Consider the following 20,895-nt stretch of genomic DNA (forward strand, 5'->3'; position numbering starts at 1 on the left):
TCCCTCAAGCCTTCAAATTGCTTTTTACCAATTTGTGCCGCGGTTATTATATTTGACAAGGGTGGCAGTTCTTGACAAATTTCTCTAATGTTTATATTAGAAGCACAGATTCTGTTTGATGAAGGAAGCTGTCTGAATAATTACTCGCAATCAATACAATCGAATTCTGCTAAAGAGACAATTAAGAACTTAACGTGATGGGGAGTATGTGTGTGCGTGCGCACGTGACTGTGTGCGCGTGCGTCAGTATGCGCACGCGTACGAGAGAGAGGGTGCGCGAGCGCGTGCGTGCGGGGGAAGAGAGTGTGAGCATGTGCGAGAGAGAGTGTGTGAGAGCGAGCAAGAGCGAGAGTGTGAGTGTGAGAGAGAGGTTGTTCCATAGTTCCCCATCCTTGTTCAAGTGTCCAGTTTCCAGGTTAGTGAGTGGCGGAAGGCTAGTTGGCCACAGAAGGCGTCACAGCCAGACCCAATCAGGATCATGCTGAGGAATGGGAAGCCGGGCCCCTCCCCGCCACCCTGCTCAGAGGTGCTGAAACAAACTGTGGCAATCAATTGTTGCCCCAGACTTCACCAAGCCGGCACAGACTGTGGCCAAAACCCATGAGCCTCCTGTCTGTCGGGGTTAGTGTGTACAGGGAGCTCCCTTCTCCAGCAGGGTCATCGGGGGAAAACTAACTCTCCCTTCATGCAAAAGGTGCACAGAAGCCAAGTCTCCGACTCTAACTGGTGCTTCAAACGATGGAACTCCCCATCTCACTCAGCCTGCTCTCCCTCCCACTGTCGACAAGCTCTGAACCCAAGCTTGGCGTCACCAAACCATGGCTCAATTTACCTCATAGAAAGGACGACTTGCATTTCGATAGCGCCTTTCACAACCTCAGCACATCCCAAAGCGCCCTAGAGCCAATGAAGTACTTTCTCGAAGTGCAGTCACTGTAGTAATGTAGGAAACACGGCAACCAACCTCGGTTTAACGTCTCATCCGGAAGACGGCACCTCCGACAGTACGGCGCTCCCTCAGCACTGCCCCTCCGACAGTGCGGCGCTCCCTCAGCACTGCCCCTCCGACAGTGCGGCGCTCCCTCAGCACTGCCCCTCCGACAGTGCGGCACTCCCTCAGCACTGCCCCTCCGACAGTACGGCGCTCCCTCAGCACTGCCCTTCCGACAGTGCGGCGCTCCCTCAGTACTGCCCCTCCGACAGTGCGGCGCTCCCTCAGCACTGCCCCTCCGACAGTGCGGCACTCCCTCAGCACTGCCCCTCCGACAGTACGGCGCTCCCTCAGCACTGCCCTTCCGACAGTGCGGCGCTCCCTCAGCACTGCCCCTCCGACAGTGCGGGGCTCCCTCAGCACTGCCCCTCCGACAGTGCGGCGCTCCCTCAGTACTGCCCCTCCGACAGTGCGGCGCTCCCTCAGCACTGTCCCTCCGACAGTGCGGCACTCCCTCAGCACTGCCCCTCCGACAGTGCGGCGCTCCCTCAGCACTGCCCCTCCGACAGTGCGGCGCTCCCTCAGTACTGCACTGGGAGTGTCAGCCTGGATTTGCATGCTCAAGTCCCTGGAGTGGGACTCGAACCCACAACCTTCTGACTCAGAGAGGAGAAAGAGACAGATACCCACTGAGCCACGGCTGACACCTAGCTTGACAAGATCGGAGAGGGCAGCCGTGGAATTGTGATCGAGATGGGTCCGCAAATGCCCCGTTCTGTAAGAGCCGTGAACAGCTCCAAGAGGCGACCACGGCCCGGTGAGGACTCACCGCTCAGTCGGCGCGGAGCGGCCGCCATTTTGTCAACTGCCCTCCTTTATTTTTGCAGCGGTATACGTGACCGCCCCGGCCGCTTTCCCGCCCCCTCGGGCACACGCCGACCCCTCACCGACCCCCCCCTTTGCTCCCCCACGCGGGAAATTGCCCCGCTCGGTGCCCCCGACGGGAAGCTTCTTGCGGCTGGGGAGGGCGCGTCCGCCCTTAAAGGGGTCGGCGCACTGGTGTGGTCGCCATTTTTTTTTTGATGGTCGGCCCGACCATGGCGGCCACGGGTTCGGCCGGGGGGCCTCCAACAGGCTGCCCGACAATGGCGGCCCCTCGTGTGTGCGTCGGACCACCGGCCCGGCCGAAGCCCCCGTCGCCCCCCCCGGTGGGCCCAGAGCTCGCAGCGGCCCGCCCCTTTAACACGCGACGCGCTGATGACTCGGAGCGACTCCAACACAAAGGGTAAAAGAGCAGAATATCGCCGGAGAAAACACTTAAAAGAATCGGTGAGAACACTGCGCCTGGGGCAGCGGTGTCGGCCCCGTGGCCTCGCAGCGTGGGGAGCGGGGGACTGGTACAGGAACAATGGCGGTCCACGCCAGTCGAGGAATGTGCGCTGCAACAGAAAGCGCCAGGTATTGCAGCCTCCCGCTTGACGGTTAAAGCTGTCAATCATTGCTGAGTGCAGACAAGTCCCTGATGAGTTCCCTTCTGTTGCCAATCAGCTCGGATATCACGTTATCAACAGTGAGCTGATTAGTGTTGGACCTAATTGCTTGCGTATGATGCTAACCTAATATTGAGCCCGACTGTTGGAGCACATGAGGGACATTTAACGTCAGCTTTGATTTTCTTGCATCTTTTTCAGACCCGGGGGCCAATGTTAATTTTTTTTGTTTGGGGGGGGGGGGGGGGGGGGGGAAGAGGGGGGTGGGTTTGGTCACATTTCGGCGTAACTGGGTCCCCTGCCGATGTACCGCCCCCGACCCGTGCCCTGGTAACTGAGCGCGAGCTGCATTAAACCCCCCTGCGCGGCAAGACGGAAGTTTCAGGCTGATGCTCCGCTTTGTGTTTGAGCACCACGGGTCTCGTCGCCGAGAGTGCGCAGGCAGCGGAAAGAGCGTGCGGCAAACCTGTCCCACCCACCCTTGCCCTCAACGACTATCTGTCCGACCCGTGACAGAATCTGTGGCTCTCGCATTGGACTGTTCAGCCACCAAAGAACTCACTTCAGGAGTGGAAGTCTTCCTCGATTCTGAGGGACTGCCTATGATGATTGTTTCCCAATATTCCCCTGCCTCCGCTACCAAGGCTGCTGGCTCCTGCTGGAGTAGGCCGAGGTCCGTTGCCATGGGAACCCAGCGGGCCTCAGTTGCTAAGGGGGCCCCCGCTGGCGGCCACTTGCACGAGTGAACCCGCTGGGGCCAATTCCCCTCACAAGGAACACTCCCCCCGCCTTCCCCCTCGTCCCGCCCCAGTGTGGTGCTGAGTCATACAGACCAGGCAGGCCCCAGGGTCGCTCGCTAGCCGGGCTTGACCGGAACACCGTGAACGTGGCCCAGCGACTGCGGCCGGAGAGAGCAGGCAGACAGGCACCAGGCCTGGGCCAGCATTGAGCACCCCCTGAATGGCCTGGCAACATTCTGCACCCCTCCACGAGACAGAACCTGAAGCAGAGAGGGAAGAGAGTAATTTGCGGGAATCAAACAAGTCTCACCGCAATCCCGCCGCTCACTGGGAACCGGAGCGCGAGGGGTTACTGGAACGGATGGCCTGTATTGATTCTCCGATTGTTGGGGGATGTGGTGTAGCCTGAATGAATCGCTCGTGTCTAATCACTGCCGCGTGACTGGGGCTCTGCTCCCTGGGTGTCTCAGCCAAACAGCACCAGTCGCGAAAGCTGCCAGCGTCAGCCTTGCAGCTCGCTCCTACAGCACAGGAGGAGGCCATTCGGCCCATCGAATCCCTTTCGAAAAGCAATCCAGTTAGTCCCACTCCCCCCGCTCTTTCCCCGTATCCCTGCAACATTTTCTTCTTCGAAGATTTATCCAATTCCCTTCTGAAGACTGCTATTGAGTCAGTCTCCATCGCCCGATTAGGCAGCGCACTCCAGACCCTAACCACTCGCTGCGTAGGAACATTTTTCCTCATGTCGCCTCTGGTCCTTTTACCAATCGCCGTGAATCTGTGGCCCCTGGTTACCGGCTCTTCAGCCACTGGCCACACCTTGATGAGGAATCTCTTAGTGTGCGTCTCGGTTGCACCAATGAAGCCGCTGTGGGAGATTGGCATTTCCCTGTGGGAAAATCACCGACGATCCCGATATTTCAGGATCAATTCTCATCAGCTCTTTACACTGCAATTAAATCGGTGCTGGTCTGTATCTCAACTCCATTTACCCGCCCTGGCTCTGAATCCCGTGAGTCCCAACAAAACTTTATCGTTCTCGGTTCTTGAAAGCTCCAATTATCCCCCAGCACCCACAGTCTTTTGCAGGAGGGCGTTCCAAATTTCTAGGACCCTTTGTGTGGGAAAAGTGCTTCACCATTTCTCTTGCAAATGGTCCAGCTCGAAGGTTAACATTATGTCTCCTGGCTCTTGATTCCCCCACCAGAGGAGACAGTTCCTCCATATCTACCCGAATCAAATCCTTTTACGCAGGATATACGGCCCAACCAGTCCATGCCGGCGTTTATGCTCCACTCGAGCCTCCTCCCGTCTTTCCTCATCTAAATCTATCAGGTGACCCGGCCTCTCCACCAGCACGCGGTGAGCACAATGGCTGTGGTCACCCTGACCTCTCCTCCTTCCACAAAATGGACCTCTGACCTTCCCAATGCCTGCCCCCAGCCAGGCCTCAGATCACTTACCATCTCGCCGTAGGCAACTAGGCCCATACAGCCGTGCCTGGTCTCCAGTCGTCTCAGACCCCCTTGGACCAAGACCTCGCTCTGCTAAGCCCGTGTGGTAGCCGGTGTACAACGACCACCCCGCGCTAAAAGAACTCACGCACTTGGCATCTTCCACTCCTCTAACGTGAAGCTCGGGACTTGGAACATCAAGACCCTCATGGACAACTCCAACAGCGACAGGCCGGAACGCCGCACCACCACAGTTGCCCGGGAACGATCAGCATAACCCTCTATTCCCTTCTCCCTCATATTCTCATCTAGTCTCCCCATGCATCATAGAAACATAGAAACATAGAAAATAGGTGCAGGAGTAGGCCATTCGGCCCTTCTAGCCTGCACCGCCATTCAATGAGTTCATGGCTGAACATTCAACTTCAGTACCCCATTCCTGCTTTCTCGCCATACCCCTTGATCCCCCTAGCAGTAAGGACCTCATCTAACTCCTTTTTGAATATATTTAGTGAATTGGCCTCAACAACTTTCTGTGGTAGAGAATTCCACAGGTTCACCACTCTCTGGGTGAAGAAGTTCCTCCGCATCTCGGTCCTAAATGGCTTACCCCTTATCCTTAGACTGTGACCCCTGGTTCTGGACTTCCCCAACATTGGGAACATTCTTCCTGCATCTAACCTGTCTAACCCCGTCAGAATTTTATATGTTTCTATGAGGTCCCCTCTCATTCTTCTGAACTCCAGTGAATACAAGCCCAGTTGATCCAGTCTTTCTTGATAGGTCAGTCCCGCCATCCCGGGAATCAGTCTGGTGAACCTTCGCTGCACTCCCTCAATAGCAAGAATGTCCTTCCTCAGGTTAGGAGACCAAAACTGTACACAATACTCCAGGTGTGGCCTCACCAATGCCCTGTACAACTGTAGCAACACCTCCCTGCCCCTGTACTCAAATCCCCTTGCTATGAAGGCCAACATGCCATTTGCTTTCTTAACCGCCTGCGGCTATTTTGCCTCAACCACTCCCTGCGGCAGCGAGTTCCACATTCTCACCACTCTCTGGGTAAAGAAGTTAACACTTTAAACACCCCTCTGATCATCAGCTCACCCCCTCAACCTCTCACACTCGAGGGAATACAAGCCACATGGTGACAGAGCAGAACGGTGCCAGGTTCAATCACCAACCTCGGGGCCCGCAGAACTGGACGCTGAAAAGCCTAGGAGAGGCGACGTACAAAATCAGGAAGTAGTTTGCAATGTATTTGCTTGTTGGGTTCTTTGCTTAAGACTTTGTAGCAACACATTGCTATTAAGAACTAGTTAGTTTATTAGCAATAGGTTTAACAATCACACTACATATTACCGGTTCATCCACCAGGTTCACAACTGCATACCTCATCGTGGAGAACCTGAACACAACTGGCTGGGGTTTTATTGAGTCTTGTGAGCATCAAGTGACTGGCTAAGCCACTCCCACTCAACAGCTCTACAACTATTTTGTAGAAAACAATTAACTCAAGTGCCCCCTGATTAAAGGTGGGGGGTGGGGGGGTGGGGGGGGGTGGGGAATTACATCGGCTGGGAATCAAACCCAGGTCAACTGCTTGGAAGGCAGCTATGTTCATCACTATACCACCATCGGGCATACTCACAGGTGTAGATATTCCATAGGGGTTGGGTGGATCTAAGCTTGTGTGTTACAAGCCAGCAGATCGGAACAGGAAGGGAAGCAATTTGTGAGATTTACGGTGCTGGGAGTGAACGAGTTAGAGTCGGGGAGGGAGGAGGCGGTGCGATGAGGTTCAATGCAGCGATGATGGAGGGAGAAGGAAGAGTGCGGTGTTCAGGAGGAAAGATAGTTCAGGGGAGCAAAGACCATCGTAGCATCAACAAAATGGAGAAGAAACAAGGGAGACTGCGCCAGAGAGAGACGGGCCGAACGAGCAATAGTCGATCAAACAATTAGTGCTTGGCGCTCCACATTCGGAGACCCCCAGGAATGGGGCACGGTATCAAAATAAAAGAAACACCAAAAACTTGAACTTCACTTGCAGATCTCCCGTGGCGTTGCTCACTGCAAGTCAGCTGATGTGCTGTTTTTATAAAGATGCCCACATAACTCACCCTGTACTGCTCTGCTGCCGAGGTCAAGCTGTGTTTAAGGTGGCCTGCCCCCTTTAAAGGCACAAAGTCTACCAACTACAAGATGCACTGCAGCAACTCGCCAAGGCTTCTTCTTTAGCACCTCCCAAACCCCCGACCTCTACCACCTAGAAGGACAAGGGCAGCAGGCGCATGGGAACACCACCACCTCCACGTTCCCCTCCCAGTCACACACCATCCCGACTTGGAAATATATCGGCCGTTCCTTCATCGTCGCTGGGTCACAATCCTGGAACTCCCTCCCTAACAGCACTGTGGGAGCACCTTCACCACACGGACTGCAGCGGTTCAAGAAGGCGGCTCACCACCACCTTCTCAAGGGGCAATTAGGGATGGGCAATAAATGCCGGCCTTGCCAGCGACGCCCACATCCCAGGAACGAACATTATTTAAAAACTGAGAATCAGAGGCCGATCATAGCTGGTGAAGGGAAGTTTGGAGCTGGGCAGATGCTGGTAAACTCTCGGCTCCCCGTCAGCATGAAATGAACGGCTAATTCGTACGCCCGACAATTCCAACTGAGCTGTCTGAGGTGAAACATGTTGGGCGCGCAATGGATACGAGCCTGATCGAAGTTTAAATCACGGACAGAATCATTTCCAAAGGCATTATAATTATGTGCATCAACAGTTAGTGATCTGACTGTGCCTGCCCTTTAAATATATTGTTTCCTTAACCACATGGGGATCATATTTGTGTTAATCACCAGCTTTCTTGTGCTCAGAGAGGTGGCTGCATGTTAATACAATCATAAGTGAAAATATTAGCACTTTGTTTCTGCATGTGTAATGAGACAGGATTTGAAGGCGTAGACACCACTTTAAATCAAGCTGCTTCTACGTGGAGCTCTGCTGGTGATGAGATAAGTCAAGGCAATGACTCACTCTGGGGGGGGGGGCGCGGAGTGGTGGGGGGAGCTACTCATCCTGATTGCTTTCCACCAAGCACAACAGAGAAAGTGAGTCAGGCAATCTGTGTTAAAGGGCTCAATGGTGCCAACCGCTGCTGTAACAGACCCTCCGGCTCCCCTGGGGGGTGGGGGCCTTTGTGTGCGGGGAAGGCCACGCGCTGCTACAGAACAAACCAACAAGTCAAGCGAACAACAAGTGGTAAAAGGGGCTCGCTCCTCCGTCTCCGACGGACAAAGGAGCTTTACATCCGTGACAAACAGGAGAGATTGTCAGTAAACCAATATTATAGGAAGGAGCTGGTGTCAAAGGAGGCTGATGTCACCCTTTGGGAAGAGCGATTAGATAAGAGCCTATTCACAAGAACATAATAGGAGCAGGAGTCGGCCATTCGGCCCCTCGAACCTGCTCCGCCACTGAATAAGATCACGGCTGATCTTCTGCCTCAACATCACTTTCCTGCCCGATCCCCATATCCCTTCATTCCCAACAGTTTAGCCACCTCTGTCTTGAATATACTCAGCAACTGAGCCTCTGGGGCAGAGAATTCCAAAGATTCACAACCCTCTGAGTGAAGAAATTCCTCCTCATCTCAGTCCTAAATGGCCAACCCCTTATCCTGAGACTGTGACCCCTGGTTCTAGACTCCCCAGCCCGGGGGAAAAATCCTCCCTGCATCTACCCTGTCAAGCCCTGTAAGAATTGTGTATGTTTCAATGAGATCACTTCTCATTCTCCTAAACTCTAGAGAATATAGGCCCAGTCTACTCAATACTCGATATAATCCAACATAAGGAAATTCTCACGGGCTGAACAGAAACTAGAGAGAGGAGCCTTCTGTGAGACAGGAAGCAGATAACTTGCCCTCGAGTACCAGAGGCTCTCGTTCCCTACTCCCTATCTCCCCACTCTGTCCTGAAGACACTGACTGTGGGTTCCGACTTCACCAGAGCCTGTCCAAGTGCACGTTGCTCCTGTCTCGAGCAGAGATGGCGAGAGTCCGTGGGCTGTTTGATCGAGGGTTGGGGGGGCGGGGGCGCGATTCCCACAGGCAAATCCTTCCCCTCCCCCCCCGGTGCTCTGCCACCACGCACCCACCGCCGGCTCTCGCCGGACAGCGGTGTTTCAGGAGCGGGAGGTCCTGCCCAGGTTGTGCCCTCTCCTTCGCCCGGCTGGACCCCACCTTGCTCGCAGTCTGCCAATACTGAGGGAAACTCGGCCAATCAACCCGGGCGCCAAACCAGCGAGAGGTCACGGGTCAGCCGGCCCAGCCGAATATACTCCAACCCGCATCCTCGTGAGAGGAAAGAAAGACTTGCATTTATATAGCGCCCTTCACGACCACCGGACGTCCCAAAGTGCTTTACAGCCAAAGAAGTACTTTTGGAGTGTAGTCACTGTTGTAATGTGGGAAACACGGCAGCCAATTTGCGCACAGCAAGCTCCCACAAACAGCAATGTGATGTACCAAATAAACTGTTTTAGTGATGTTGATTGAGGGATAAATATTGGCCCCAGGACACCAGGGAGAACTCCCCTGCTCTTCTTCGAAATAGTGCCGTGGGATCTTTTACATCCACCTGAGCGAGCAGATGGGGCCTCGGTTTAATGTCTCATCCGAAAGACGGCACCTCCAACAGTGCGGCACTCTCTCAGTACTGCCCCTCCAACAGTGCGGCGCTCTCTCAGCACTGCCCCTCCGACAGTGCGGCGCTCCCTCAGCACTGCCCCTCCGACAGTGCGGCGCTCCCTCAGCACTGCTCCTCTGACAGTGCGGCGCTCCCTCAGCACTGCCCCTCCGACCGTGCGGCGCTCCCTCAGCACTGCCCCTCCGACCGTGCGGCGCTCTCTCAGCACTGCCCCTCTGACAGTGCGGCGCTCCCTCAGCACTGCCCCTCCGACAGTGCGGCGCTCCCTCAGCACTGCCCCTCCGACAGTGCGGCGCTCCCTCAGCACTGCACTGGGAGTGTCAGCCTAGATTTATGTGCTCAAGTTCCTGGAGTGGGACTTGAACCCACGACTTTCTGACTCAGAGGCGGGAGTGCTGCCCACTGAGACAGGGCTGACCCACTTAAAGGGACCATGCACTCAAAAAAAATAAATGTGAGGCAACATTGCTTCAGACATAGGCCTGCCATTAGACTTATAACGGGCACTAAGTTCCACCACCACTTTAGCTGAACACTTAACTTAATCAAAACATTTGCATGCAGCCAACTTTAGGATTGCGTCAAATATTTATATTTCTGGGACATCTTGTCCTGCCATGGGCACATCTGAGAGCACCCGACATCCAATGAAGTGCTGTCACCACTGTGACTTCGGGAATCGCCGCAGCCAATGTGCGAACAGCGCGATCCCACAATGAGATGAGCGAGCAGATTACCCGTGCTTTGTTGGTGGTGTTGGTTGCGGGCGGATCGGAGGGTCAGGAGGAAGCTCTGCTGGTCGTCGAATAGTGCCACGGGGTCCGTAACATCCGCCCGAAACACTGGAACAGACAGATGGGCTGGGGGCGAGGCTGAGCCTCCGACAATTCAATCTGCCGCTGGGCTCGAGTGGGAACTCAAAACAGGGGCGTGACCGACTGAGGCAGGCATTGGATTGCTTCAGTCCCGGGGAGACACCGAGTGACTGTCGCTAGATGTGTCCTCAATTTCCATCGCTCCACCATCGGTGGCCGTGCCTTCAGCCGCCTGGGCCCCAAGTTCTGGAACTCCCTCCCCAACCCTCTCCGCCTCCCTACCTCTCCCTCCTCCTTTAAGTTGCTCCTTAAAACCTACCTCTCTGACCAAGCTTTTAGTTACCTGCGCTAATATTTCCTCACGTGGTTCGGGATCAAATTCAGGGAGATGTTTTTACGATGTTAAAGGCACTATATAAATGCAAGTTTTTGAAACACAAGATACTTGCCTCATCTTTTGTTTCTTAACTTGTCCCATTACCATCTCAATTTTTCCCATCATCCCTTTTGTCTCTCTAATCTCTCCTGCCTTCCACCCTATCACAGACCTTCCCTTTTGGTCTTTCCTCTCCTCCCCGCCCCCTTTCACTGCCCCAGCACCTCCTCAGAATCTGTTACATCTCAAACTTTCCAGTTCTGACGAAGGGTCATCGACCTGAAACGTTAACTCTGTTTCTCTCTCCACAGATGCTGCCTGACCCGCTGAGATTTCCAGCGTTTTCTGCTTTCATTTCAGATTCCAGCATCCACAGTATGATCCTTTAGTAGGATAGTTGCCCGTGCTTTTGCCACCCACCATGAACCTGTCTGGATTCAACTGGACAGAACATTTCAAAATTAAGAACGTAAGAAATAGGAGCAGGAGTCGGCCATTCGGCCCCTCGACCCTGCTCCGCCATTCAATCAGATCATGGCTGATCTGACCTTGGCCTCAACTCCACTTCCCCGCCCGCTCCCCATAACCCTTGACTCAATTATCGTTCAAAAATCTGTCTATCTCCACCTTAAATATATTCAATGACCCAGCCTCCACAGCTCTCTGAAGCAGATAATTCCAAAGATTCACGACCTTCTATAAACAGTTCGGGCAGGCTGCGATTCACCGAGACCTGACTCACTTTAGACGGAGCCCGCCGGGGGTGAGGGGAATATTACGGGTTCAAGCTCCACAAAACCACCATTCATGTATTTTCTTTATTTTTTTTTTTTACCTGCCATCATTTTTTGGGCCTCATAAGGCTCCATGTAGCCATCGTTCTCGGTCACCTTCTCTTGGCCAACCTGGCTTCCGCCAATCCGCTTAGCATCGAATGGGTCCGCATAGTCTTCGAGAATAATGACCTGTCAGCAGACACAAATTAAAAGACAGAAGAGACACATTATACACTGAGCGCTCGTTGAGATGGGTAATTGTTTCTATAATGTGCTAAGAATCTGTGTTCCATGCCCTGTGGGCATCAGAAACCAGAGACGCTCTCAATAAACTGGGAATAAAAGCTTCTTTCAGGTGACAAACTGCAGCGTGTAAATAATGTCGAGGTCCAACTGTTGCTACCAACAGAACGCGCGCGGTGAGAATAAGCTGGCAGATAATCATTAATCTCTCACACAACTACACAGAGAATGAAGAGCAGCAGTTTCATCATCGCAAGTACCATCTTCCTCATTCTTCAAGCGTCGTATTTTGTTTGCCCGTCTAGGGCATCATCCAATGCACATGCCAAGTGGGCAATCTACGGAGGCGAGCACCTGGGCACTGCCACCTCATTAAAAGCAGCATCGCTGGTCAGATAACGCCTGGCCTTTGGATTGTAACGGGTATCACCACAGCGTTCCAAACTCCTGTCCTGGCCTTGAGCACGCACGCGCCCCAGCAGGAGTGCCTGGGCAGTGATCAGCTGCGGCTCAGTGGGGAGCACACTCGCCTCCGAGTCAGAAGGTCGTGCGTTCAAGTCCCATTCCAGAGACCCAAGCAAAAAAAATCCAGGCTGACACTCCCAGTGCAGTGCTGAGGGAGCGCCGCACTGTCGGAGGGGCAGTGCTGAGGGAGCGCCGCACTGTCGGAGGGGCAGTGCTGAGGGAGCGCCGCACTGTCGGAGGGGCAGTGCTGAGGGAGCGCCGCACTGTCGGAGGGGCAGTGCTGAGGGAGCGCCGCACTGTCGGAGGGGCAGTGCTGAGGGAGCGCCGCACTGTCGGAGGGGCAGTGCTGAGGGAGCGCCGCACTGTCGGAGGGGCAGTGCTGAGGGAGCGCCGCACTGTCGGAGGGGCAGTGCTGAGGGAGCGCCGCACTGTCGGAGGGGCAGTGCTGAGGGAGTGCCGCAATATCTAAGGTGCCATCTTTCGGATGAGACGTTAATCGGAGGCCCCGTCTGCCCTCTCAGGTGGACGTAAAAGATATCACGGCACAATTTTGAAGAAGAGCAGGGGAGTTCTCCCCGGTGACCTGGGGCCAATATTTATCCCTCAACCAACATCACTAAAACAGATTATCTGGTCATTATCACATTGCTGTTTGTGGGAGCTTGCTGTGCGCAAATTGGCTGCTGGGTTTCCTACATTACAACAGTGACCACACTCCAAAAGTACTTCATTGGCGCGCTTTGTGACGTTGTGAAAGGCGCTATATAAATGCAAGTCTTTCTTTTCTTTATCCCTGGCTGATTCTCAACTTCACTTCCGAGCCCAGAGCATTCCGCCCGACTGCAACAGGCCTGGGTTTGAACTTAAACATGGGCCCTCCACAGTAAAATAGCCTCACTGTCTAGACTGGGTCTCGACTGTCGGCAGCGAGGGAACAGCACCCCAGGAGAAAACTGGGAAAAGGAAGAGAGTTTGTTGACGGTTTGGACGCACATTTACGAACTAATTAACAAATAAAGACAGTGAAGGCAAGAGGAGTACAGGGACAGACAGGGGGGATCTCACTGTTCCCTCTGCCTGGGCAGGGTCACGACCTGCAGGGAGTTCCCGAGATGTAAATCCAGAAGCTGACAGAACACAGGGTGTGGGAACTGAGCCGATAGACCAGGACATGCGATGAGACAGCTGGTGGGGAGGGTCAGGAAACATCACGGGCTCGCCACAGGAAAGGGAACTCGGCCCAGAGACTGCCAGCCACACACACACACCCCTTTACAGCGGAGATTCACAGTCCACCACTTTGCACCGGGAGCTTACAAGAAAGACGCAAATTGCGTGTGTTTAATCCGTTTGTTTTCGTCTCTGCTTGGAGTTCTTAATCTCCCAATTGTGTCAGCCGTGGTTCAGTGGGCAACACACTCGCCTCTGAGTCAGAAGGTTGTGGGTTCAAGTCCCAGTCCAGAGACTTGAGCACAAAAATCCAGGCTGACACTCCCAGTGCAGTGCTGAGGGAGTGCTGCACTATTGGAGGGGCAGTGCTGAGGGAGTGCCGCACTGTCGGAGGGGCGGTGCTGAGGGAGTGCCGCACTGTCGGAGGGGCGGTGCTGAGGGAGCGCCGCACTGTCGGAGGGGCAGTGCTGAGGGAGCGCCGCATTGTCGGAGGGGCGGTGCTGAGGGAGTGCCGCACTGTCGGAGGGACGGTGCTGAGGGAGCGCCGCACTGTCGGAGGGGCAGTGCTGAGGGAGTGCCGCACTGTCGGAGGGGCAGTGCTGAGGGAGTGCCGCACTGTCGGAGGGGCTGTGCTGAGGGAGTGCCGCACTGTCGGAGGGGCGGTGCTGAGGGAGTGCCGCACTGTCGGAGGGACAGTGCTGAGGGAGCGCCGCACTGTCGGAGGGGCAGTGCTGAGGGAGAGCAGCACTGTCGGAGGGGCAGTGCTGAGGGAGAGCCGCACTGTCAGAGGTGCCGTCTTTCCGATGAGACATTAAACCAAGGCCCCGTCTGCCATCTCATCCACCGGACGTCACCAAGCTCTTTACAGCCAAGAAAGTACTTTTGGAGTGTAGGCACTGTTGTAATGTGGGAAACGCAGCAACCAATTCATGCACAGCAAGCTCCCACAAACAGCAACGTGATAATGACCAGATAATCTGTTTTAGTGGTGTTGGTTGACGGATAAATATTGGCCTCAGGACACCAGGGATAACTCCCCTGCTCTTCTTCGAGATAGTGTTCATGAGATCTTTTATATCCACCTGAGAGAGCAGTTTAATGTTTCATCTGAAAGATGGCACCTCCGACAGTACGGCGCTCCCCGAGCACTGGGAGTGTCAGCCTGGATTTTGTGCTCAAGTCCCTGGAGTGGGGCTTGAACCCACGACCTTCCAACTCAGAGGAGAGGGTGCTGCTCACTGAGCCACGGCTGACACTGGCAGCATTATCTGCAGCAGAAACTGAATTCTTTGTGGAGACACCCCCGGGTCCAAATCGCAACTCCTTGTGGAAGGAGCAGCCGTATGGGAAAGGGTGAGGAATGGAGGAGGGTAAATGGAACAACGTCTCCTTGGTGCACTGCACAGCTTTGGAGATGGGGAGGGGGGCAGGGACAGTGCGGAGGGAATGGGGTGAGGGGCAGGGGGGAGGGGAGAGGGGAAGGGATGGGGGGGGAGGGGATGGGGGGGGAGGGGATGGGGGGGGAGGGGATGGGGGGAGGAGGGGATGGGGGGAGGAGGGGATGGGGGGCGGATGGGATGGGGGGCGGATGGGATGGGGGGCGGATGGGATGGGGGGCGGATGGGATGGGGGGCGGATGGGATGGGGGGCGGATGGGATGGGGGGCGGATGGGATGGGGGGCGGATGGGATGGGGGGCGGATGGGATGGGGGGCGGATGGGATGGGGGGCGGATGGGATGGGGGGCGGATGGGATGGGGGGCGGATGGGATGGGGGGCGGATGGGATGGGGGCGGATGGGATGGGGGCGGATGGGATGGGGGCGGATGGGATGGGGGCGGATGGGATGGGGGCGGATGGGATGGGGGCGGATGGGATGGGGGCGGATGGGATGGGGGCGGATGGGATGGGGGCGGATGGGATGGGGGCGGATGGGATGGGGGCGGATGGGATGGGGGCGGATGGGATGGGGGCGGATGGGATGGGGGCGGATGGGATGGGGGCGGATGGGATGGGGGCGGATGGGATGGGGGCGGATGGGATGGGGGCGGATGGGATGGGGGCGGATGGGATGGGGGCGGATGGGATGGGGGCGGATGGGATGGGGGCGGATGGGATGGGGGGGATGGGATGGGGGGGATGGGATGGGGGGGATGGGATGGGGGGGATGGGATGGGGGGATGGGATGGGGGGATGGGATGGGGGGATGGGATGGGGGGGATGGGATGGGGAGGGGGGAGGGGGGGGATGGGGAGGGGAGGGGGGATGGGGGGGAGGGGATAGGGGGGGGTGGGAGGGGGATGGGATGGGGGGGGATGGGATGGGGGGATGGGATGGGATGGGATGGGGGGATGGGATGGGGATGGGGAGGGGAGGGGGGATGGGGGATGGGGGGGGATGGGGGGGGAGGGGGGAGGGGGCAGGCCTGTGTGATTGAGACACCAAGTTGAGGAACTCATGCTGGGAGCAATGGTGTGGGAGAAGATATTGGATCTGTCAGTCGATGTCAGGAACGTGTATTTTGTCAGTCCTTTAGCCGGTTACCAGCCGAAGTGCCGAGATGAGCGAGTGTGTGCAGGGACCAGCATCAATCATCACTTGCCCTCACTGCAGTCCCGGGGACAGGACAGAGAATTCCTCCATCATACCAACGGACTGCAAAGCTCCCCCGGCTCTCCCTCCCCCCGAAACACTAACCTGTCTCGGCTTGTTCACACGTTGACAGATCCCTATTCTGCATTTCCAGCATTTCTACTTTTTTCCCTCACCTATGTATATATATTTTTGGACACCAAGCCGAGTTGCCGGCCCGGTGCCGTACGGAGAACACAGCCCGACAGTCCCAGGGAGCTGGTCAGTCTGAGCCAAGGGGGTGGGCAGTGTTCGGGGCCGAGGGACAATGCACATCAGCAGCCAGGTTCCAGCTCCTGATCGCCATCCGACTCCTAACCCCTCACACACAGAGACAGACAGACAGAGAGAGAGGGCGACAGAGAGAGAGAGAGAGGCAGAGACACGGAGGAGAGACAGAGACACGCACAGACAGAGAGAGAGGGACACAAGAGAGAGAGAGAGACAGACAGACAGACAGAGATAGATACATACACTAACCATCCACACACAAATCGTAACATGGAGAGACACACACATAAACACACACAGGCAGAGAGGCACTCACACACTCACAGACAGAGAGAGACACACATGGAGACAGAGAGAGACACAGAGAGACAGAGAGAGACACACAGAGAGAGACAGAGAGAAAGAGTGCGAGAGAGAGAGAGAGAGACACACACACAGAGAGAGGGAGACAGAGAGAGAGAGAGAAACAGAGAGAGACACACACACACAGCAAGAGACAGAGAGACAGAGACAGAGAGACACACACACACAGAGAGACAGAGAGAGAGAGACAAAGAGAGAGAGAGAGAGAGAAAGATACACATGCAGAGAGAGAGAGAGACAGAGAGAGAGAAAGACACACACCAACCCACACGCAGGCAGAGACACGCCAAAACAGAGCGACACAAGAGAGTCACAGAGAGAGACATACACATAGCAAGTCCCTCTATACCTCTCTTTGTCACGTCCCCTCCCTCCCTTTTCCCATCTCAATACCCGCCTGCAATTTGCTACCTCGAGTCTCGAGAGTCCCGCAGCGGGCTCAATTGTGATGCTTCCAGAGTCGAACAGCCTGCCGGCATTCGCTCCCGAAGATCGGCGTGAAGAATGCCCACTGGCACTGCTGCCCGAGTGCCCACCGAGCCAACGAGGAGTCGACAGGTTGGGGTGGGGGGGGGGGGGGAGGGGCGCGGCAGAAGAGGGGTCTGCGAACACCGAGGGGGGGTGGGTGGGATGCTGCTGTGCCCACACACCAGGACTCGGCTCTCCAGCCTCCTGAGCCCCTGCTGCAAGGCCGCGAGCTGCAAGCACAGTCTGTGATGGGCTCGAGGAGGTTGGGGAGAGGTCAAGCAATTTTCTAGTTGGTTCCAGCCCGACACATTATCAAAACATATTATTGCACAGCATCCATCCGGATGGAGGGCAGTCCCGGATCGAGTATGCACAGCCGTTATTTGTACAAGTCTGTCAGGCAGGATGGCCTCCTACACTTCCCTTCCTCTTCACAGTACTTCAATCGCACTTCCAGGTCAAACTGGTTCACAAACATCCGAGGACTTGACTTGACTATTCCAACGCACTCCTGGCTGGCCTCCTACATTCTTCCCTGCGTAAACTTGCGGTGATCCAAAACTCATCAGCCCCGTGCCCTAACTTGCACCAATGTCCTGCTCACCCATCACCTCTGTGCTCGCTGACCTACATTGACTGCCGGTCAAACAACGCTCGTTCAAAATTCTCCTCCTTGTTTTCAAATCCCTCCATAGCCTCGCCCCTCCTTATCTCTGTAACATAGAAACATAGAAAATAGGTGCAGGAGTAGGCCATTCGGCCCTTCGAGCCTGCACCACCATTCAATATGATCATGGCTGATCATTCACCTCAGTACCCCTTTCCTGCTTTCTCTCCATACCCCTTAATCCCTTTAGCCGTAAGGGCCATATCTAACTCTCTCTCTCGAGTATATCCAACGAACTGGCATCAACAACTCTCTGCCATAGGGAATTCCACAGGTTAACAACTCTCTGAGTGAAGACGTTTCTCCTCATCTCAGTTCTAAATGGCTTACCCCTTATCCTTAGCCTGTGTCCCCTGGTTCTGGACTTCCCCAACATCGGGAACATTCCTCCTGCATCTAACCTGTCCAGTCCCATCAGAATTTTATATGTTTCTATGAGATCCCCACTCATCCTTCTAAACTCCAGTGAATACAGGCCCAGTCGATCCAGTCTCTCCTCATATGTCAATCCTGCCATCCTGGGAATCAGTCTGGTGAACCTTCGCTGCACTCCCTCAATAGCAAGAATGTCCTTCCTCAGATTAGGAGACCAAAACTGAACACAATATTCCAGGTGAGGTCTCACTAAGGCCCTGTACAGCTGCAGTAAGACCTCCCTGCTCCTATACTCAAATCCCCTAGCTATGAAGGCCAACATGCCATTGGCCTTCTTCACCACCTGCTGTACCTGCATGCCAACTTTCAATGACTGACGTACCAGAACACCCAGGTCTCGTTGCACCTCCCCTTTTCCTAATCTGCCGCCATTCAGATAATATTCTGCCTTCGTGTTTTTGCCACCAAAGTGGATAACCTCACATTTATCCAGATTATTCTGCATCTGCCATGCTCACTCACCTAACCTGTCCAAGTCACCCTGCAGCCTCTTAGCGTCCTCCTCACAGCTCACACTGCCACCCAGCTTAGTGTCATCTGCAAACTTGGAGATATTACATTCAATTCCTTCATCTAAATCATAACCTCCTCCATGGCCCTCTCCCCTCCCTATCTCTGTAACCTCCTCCATGGCCCTCTCCCCTCCCTATCTCTGTAACCTCCTCCATGGCCCTCACCCCTCCCTATCTCTGTAACCTCCTCCATGGCCCTCACCCCTCCCTATCTCTGTAACCTCCTCCATGGACCTCTCCCCTCCCTATCTCTGTAACCTCCTCCATGGCCCTCACCCCTCCCTATCTCTGTAACCTCCTCCATGGCCTCGCCCCTCCCTATCTCTGTAACCTCCTCCATGGCCCTCACCCCTCCCTATCTCTGTAACCTCCTCCATGGCCTCGCCCCCTCCCTATCTCTGTAAACTCCTCCAGCCTAAGAAAAGAATTGGGGATATGGGTATCGGGCAGGAGAGTAGAGTTGAGATCGAATATCAGCCATGATCTTGCTGAATGGCGGAGCAACAACAACAACAACAACAACTTGCATTTATATAGCACCTTTAACCTAGCGAAACGTCCCAAGGCGCTTCACAGGAGTATTATAAGATAAAAAATTTAACACCGAGCTGCATAAGGAGACATTAGTGCAGGTGACCAAAAGCTTGGTCAAAGAGATCGGTTTTAAGGAGCGTCTTAAAGGAGGAGGGAGAGGTAGAGGCGTGGAAAGGTTTAGGGAGGGAGTTCCAGAGCTTGGGGCCCAGGCAACAGAAGGCACGGCAACCGATGATGGAGCGATTATAATCAGGGATGCTCAGGAGGGCAGAATTAGAGGAGCGCAGACATCTCGGGGGGGGGGGGGAGGGGGGTTGGGGGGGGGTGTGGGGGTGGAGGGGGCTGAAGGGCCATATGGCTGACTCCTGCTCCTAACTCTCGTGTTCTTTCCAAAGGCAGGGGAGTTCACAGCACGGACTTGTAAGCGAGACACACAGTGACACAGACTGGCTGTGTTCAGCAGTGCACTGTCTCTCTCTCTCTCTCTCTCTCTCTCTCTCTCCCCATGGGGCCCCCCGAGACAGAAGCCTGTGACAGACCAATAAACTCCTTGTAATTGTATTAGTTGGAAGACTCATACAGTGGCAAGGAAACAGATTTCACACCACAGCGCTCAAGTGTTAATCATGCTTGCTTGACATCTCCCTGGTGAGCACGTGCAAATCGTCTGACATCCAACACACAGTCCGGCCAACTGACCCAGCGCCATCGCTCCGACACAATGCCAACAACAACCTAGATTTCTATAGCGCCTTTAAACGTAGTAAAACGACCCAAGGAGCGATTATCAAATACAATCTGACACCCAGCCGCTTAAGGAAAAATTAGGGCAGGTGGCCAAAAGCTTAGGTCGGTTTGAAGGAGCGTCTTGTAGGAGGAAAGAGAGGCGGAGAGGTTTAGGGAGGGAGTTCCAGAGCTTGGGGCCCAGGCAACAGAAGGCACAGCCACCGATGGTGGAGCGATTATAATCAGGGATACTCAGGGAGGCAGAATTAGAGGAGCGCAGACATCTCGGGGGGTTGTAGAATAATTTTTTGTGGGGGGTGCACAGCTCCAGCTTAATGGGAATATTGGTTGCATGGCAGGAGAAGGCTACAACAACAACTTGTATTTGTATAGCGCCTTTAACGCAGCAAATGCTCAAGGCGTCTGCTCGCTGATCCAGCTCTCGAGGCAATTCGCCGCTCGCCAATTCTGCCCAAGAAGCGCTCAGTGACACTCCCGAGGCTCAGGAACGGTTTTGGCCGCTGCTCGGAAAAACGGCCGCCGCTTTAAAAAAAAACGCAGCAGAGCTTGCCCTTGGAGCGCCGAAGGACGAGGCAGCAAGCCAGTCGGGCAAACACCAAACTGCAACGCCCAGTTCACAAATCGAGTCGACCCCTCCCCCTACTCACTCACATTGAAGCAGGGATGGGAGGAGAGGGCCGACGCGATACAGAGGATGCTAACGGTGTCACTACTGTGTGTTTTGATGCAGGGATCGGGCAAAGGTTTAAACAACAGTAGTTTACACTTAATTCAAAGATTTCAAACACAGGTCCGCACACACGCAAGGGTGGGCACCACTGACACTCACACTGTATATTATACCCTGCTGTAGAGGGAGCTTAGCTCTGTATCTAACCCCCTGTACCTGCCCTGGGAGAGTTTGATGGGACAGTGTAGAGGGAGCTTTACTCTGTATCTAACCCCGTGCTGTACCTGCCCTGGGAGTGTTTGATGGGACAGTGTAGAGGGAGCTTTACTCTGTATCTAACCCCGTGCTGTACCTGCCCTGGGAGTGTTTGATGGGACAGTGTAGAGGGAGCTTTACTCTGTATCTAACCCCGTGCTGTACCTGCCCTGGGAGTGTTTGATGGGACAGTGTAGAGGGAGC

At 54.9% G+C, this 20,895-nt stretch overlaps 1 protein-coding gene across 4 annotated transcripts in view; it reads right to left on the bottom strand.

Annotated features, from left to right (window-relative positions):
• Window positions 1–20,895, bottom strand: part of LOC139234072 (SH2 domain-containing adapter protein F-like) — a 197,465-nt gene that overhangs the window by 169,171 nt on the left and 7,399 nt on the right. For all 4 annotated transcript variants that reach the window (XM_070864983.1, XM_070864981.1, XM_070864980.1 and 1 more), the window contains exon 2: window positions 11,361–11,490. In XM_070864983.1, coding sequence (XP_070721084.1) covers window positions 11,361–11,490 — 130 coding nt within the window. The remainder of the gene's footprint in view (window positions 1–11,360; window positions 11,491–20,895) is intronic.

The sequence above is a fragment of the Pristiophorus japonicus genome, chromosome 21 (genome assembly GCF_044704955.1).
Source record: "Pristiophorus japonicus isolate sPriJap1 chromosome 21, sPriJap1.hap1, whole genome shotgun sequence".
Lineage (NCBI taxonomy): Eukaryota > Metazoa > Chordata > Chondrichthyes > Pristiophoridae > Pristiophorus > Pristiophorus japonicus.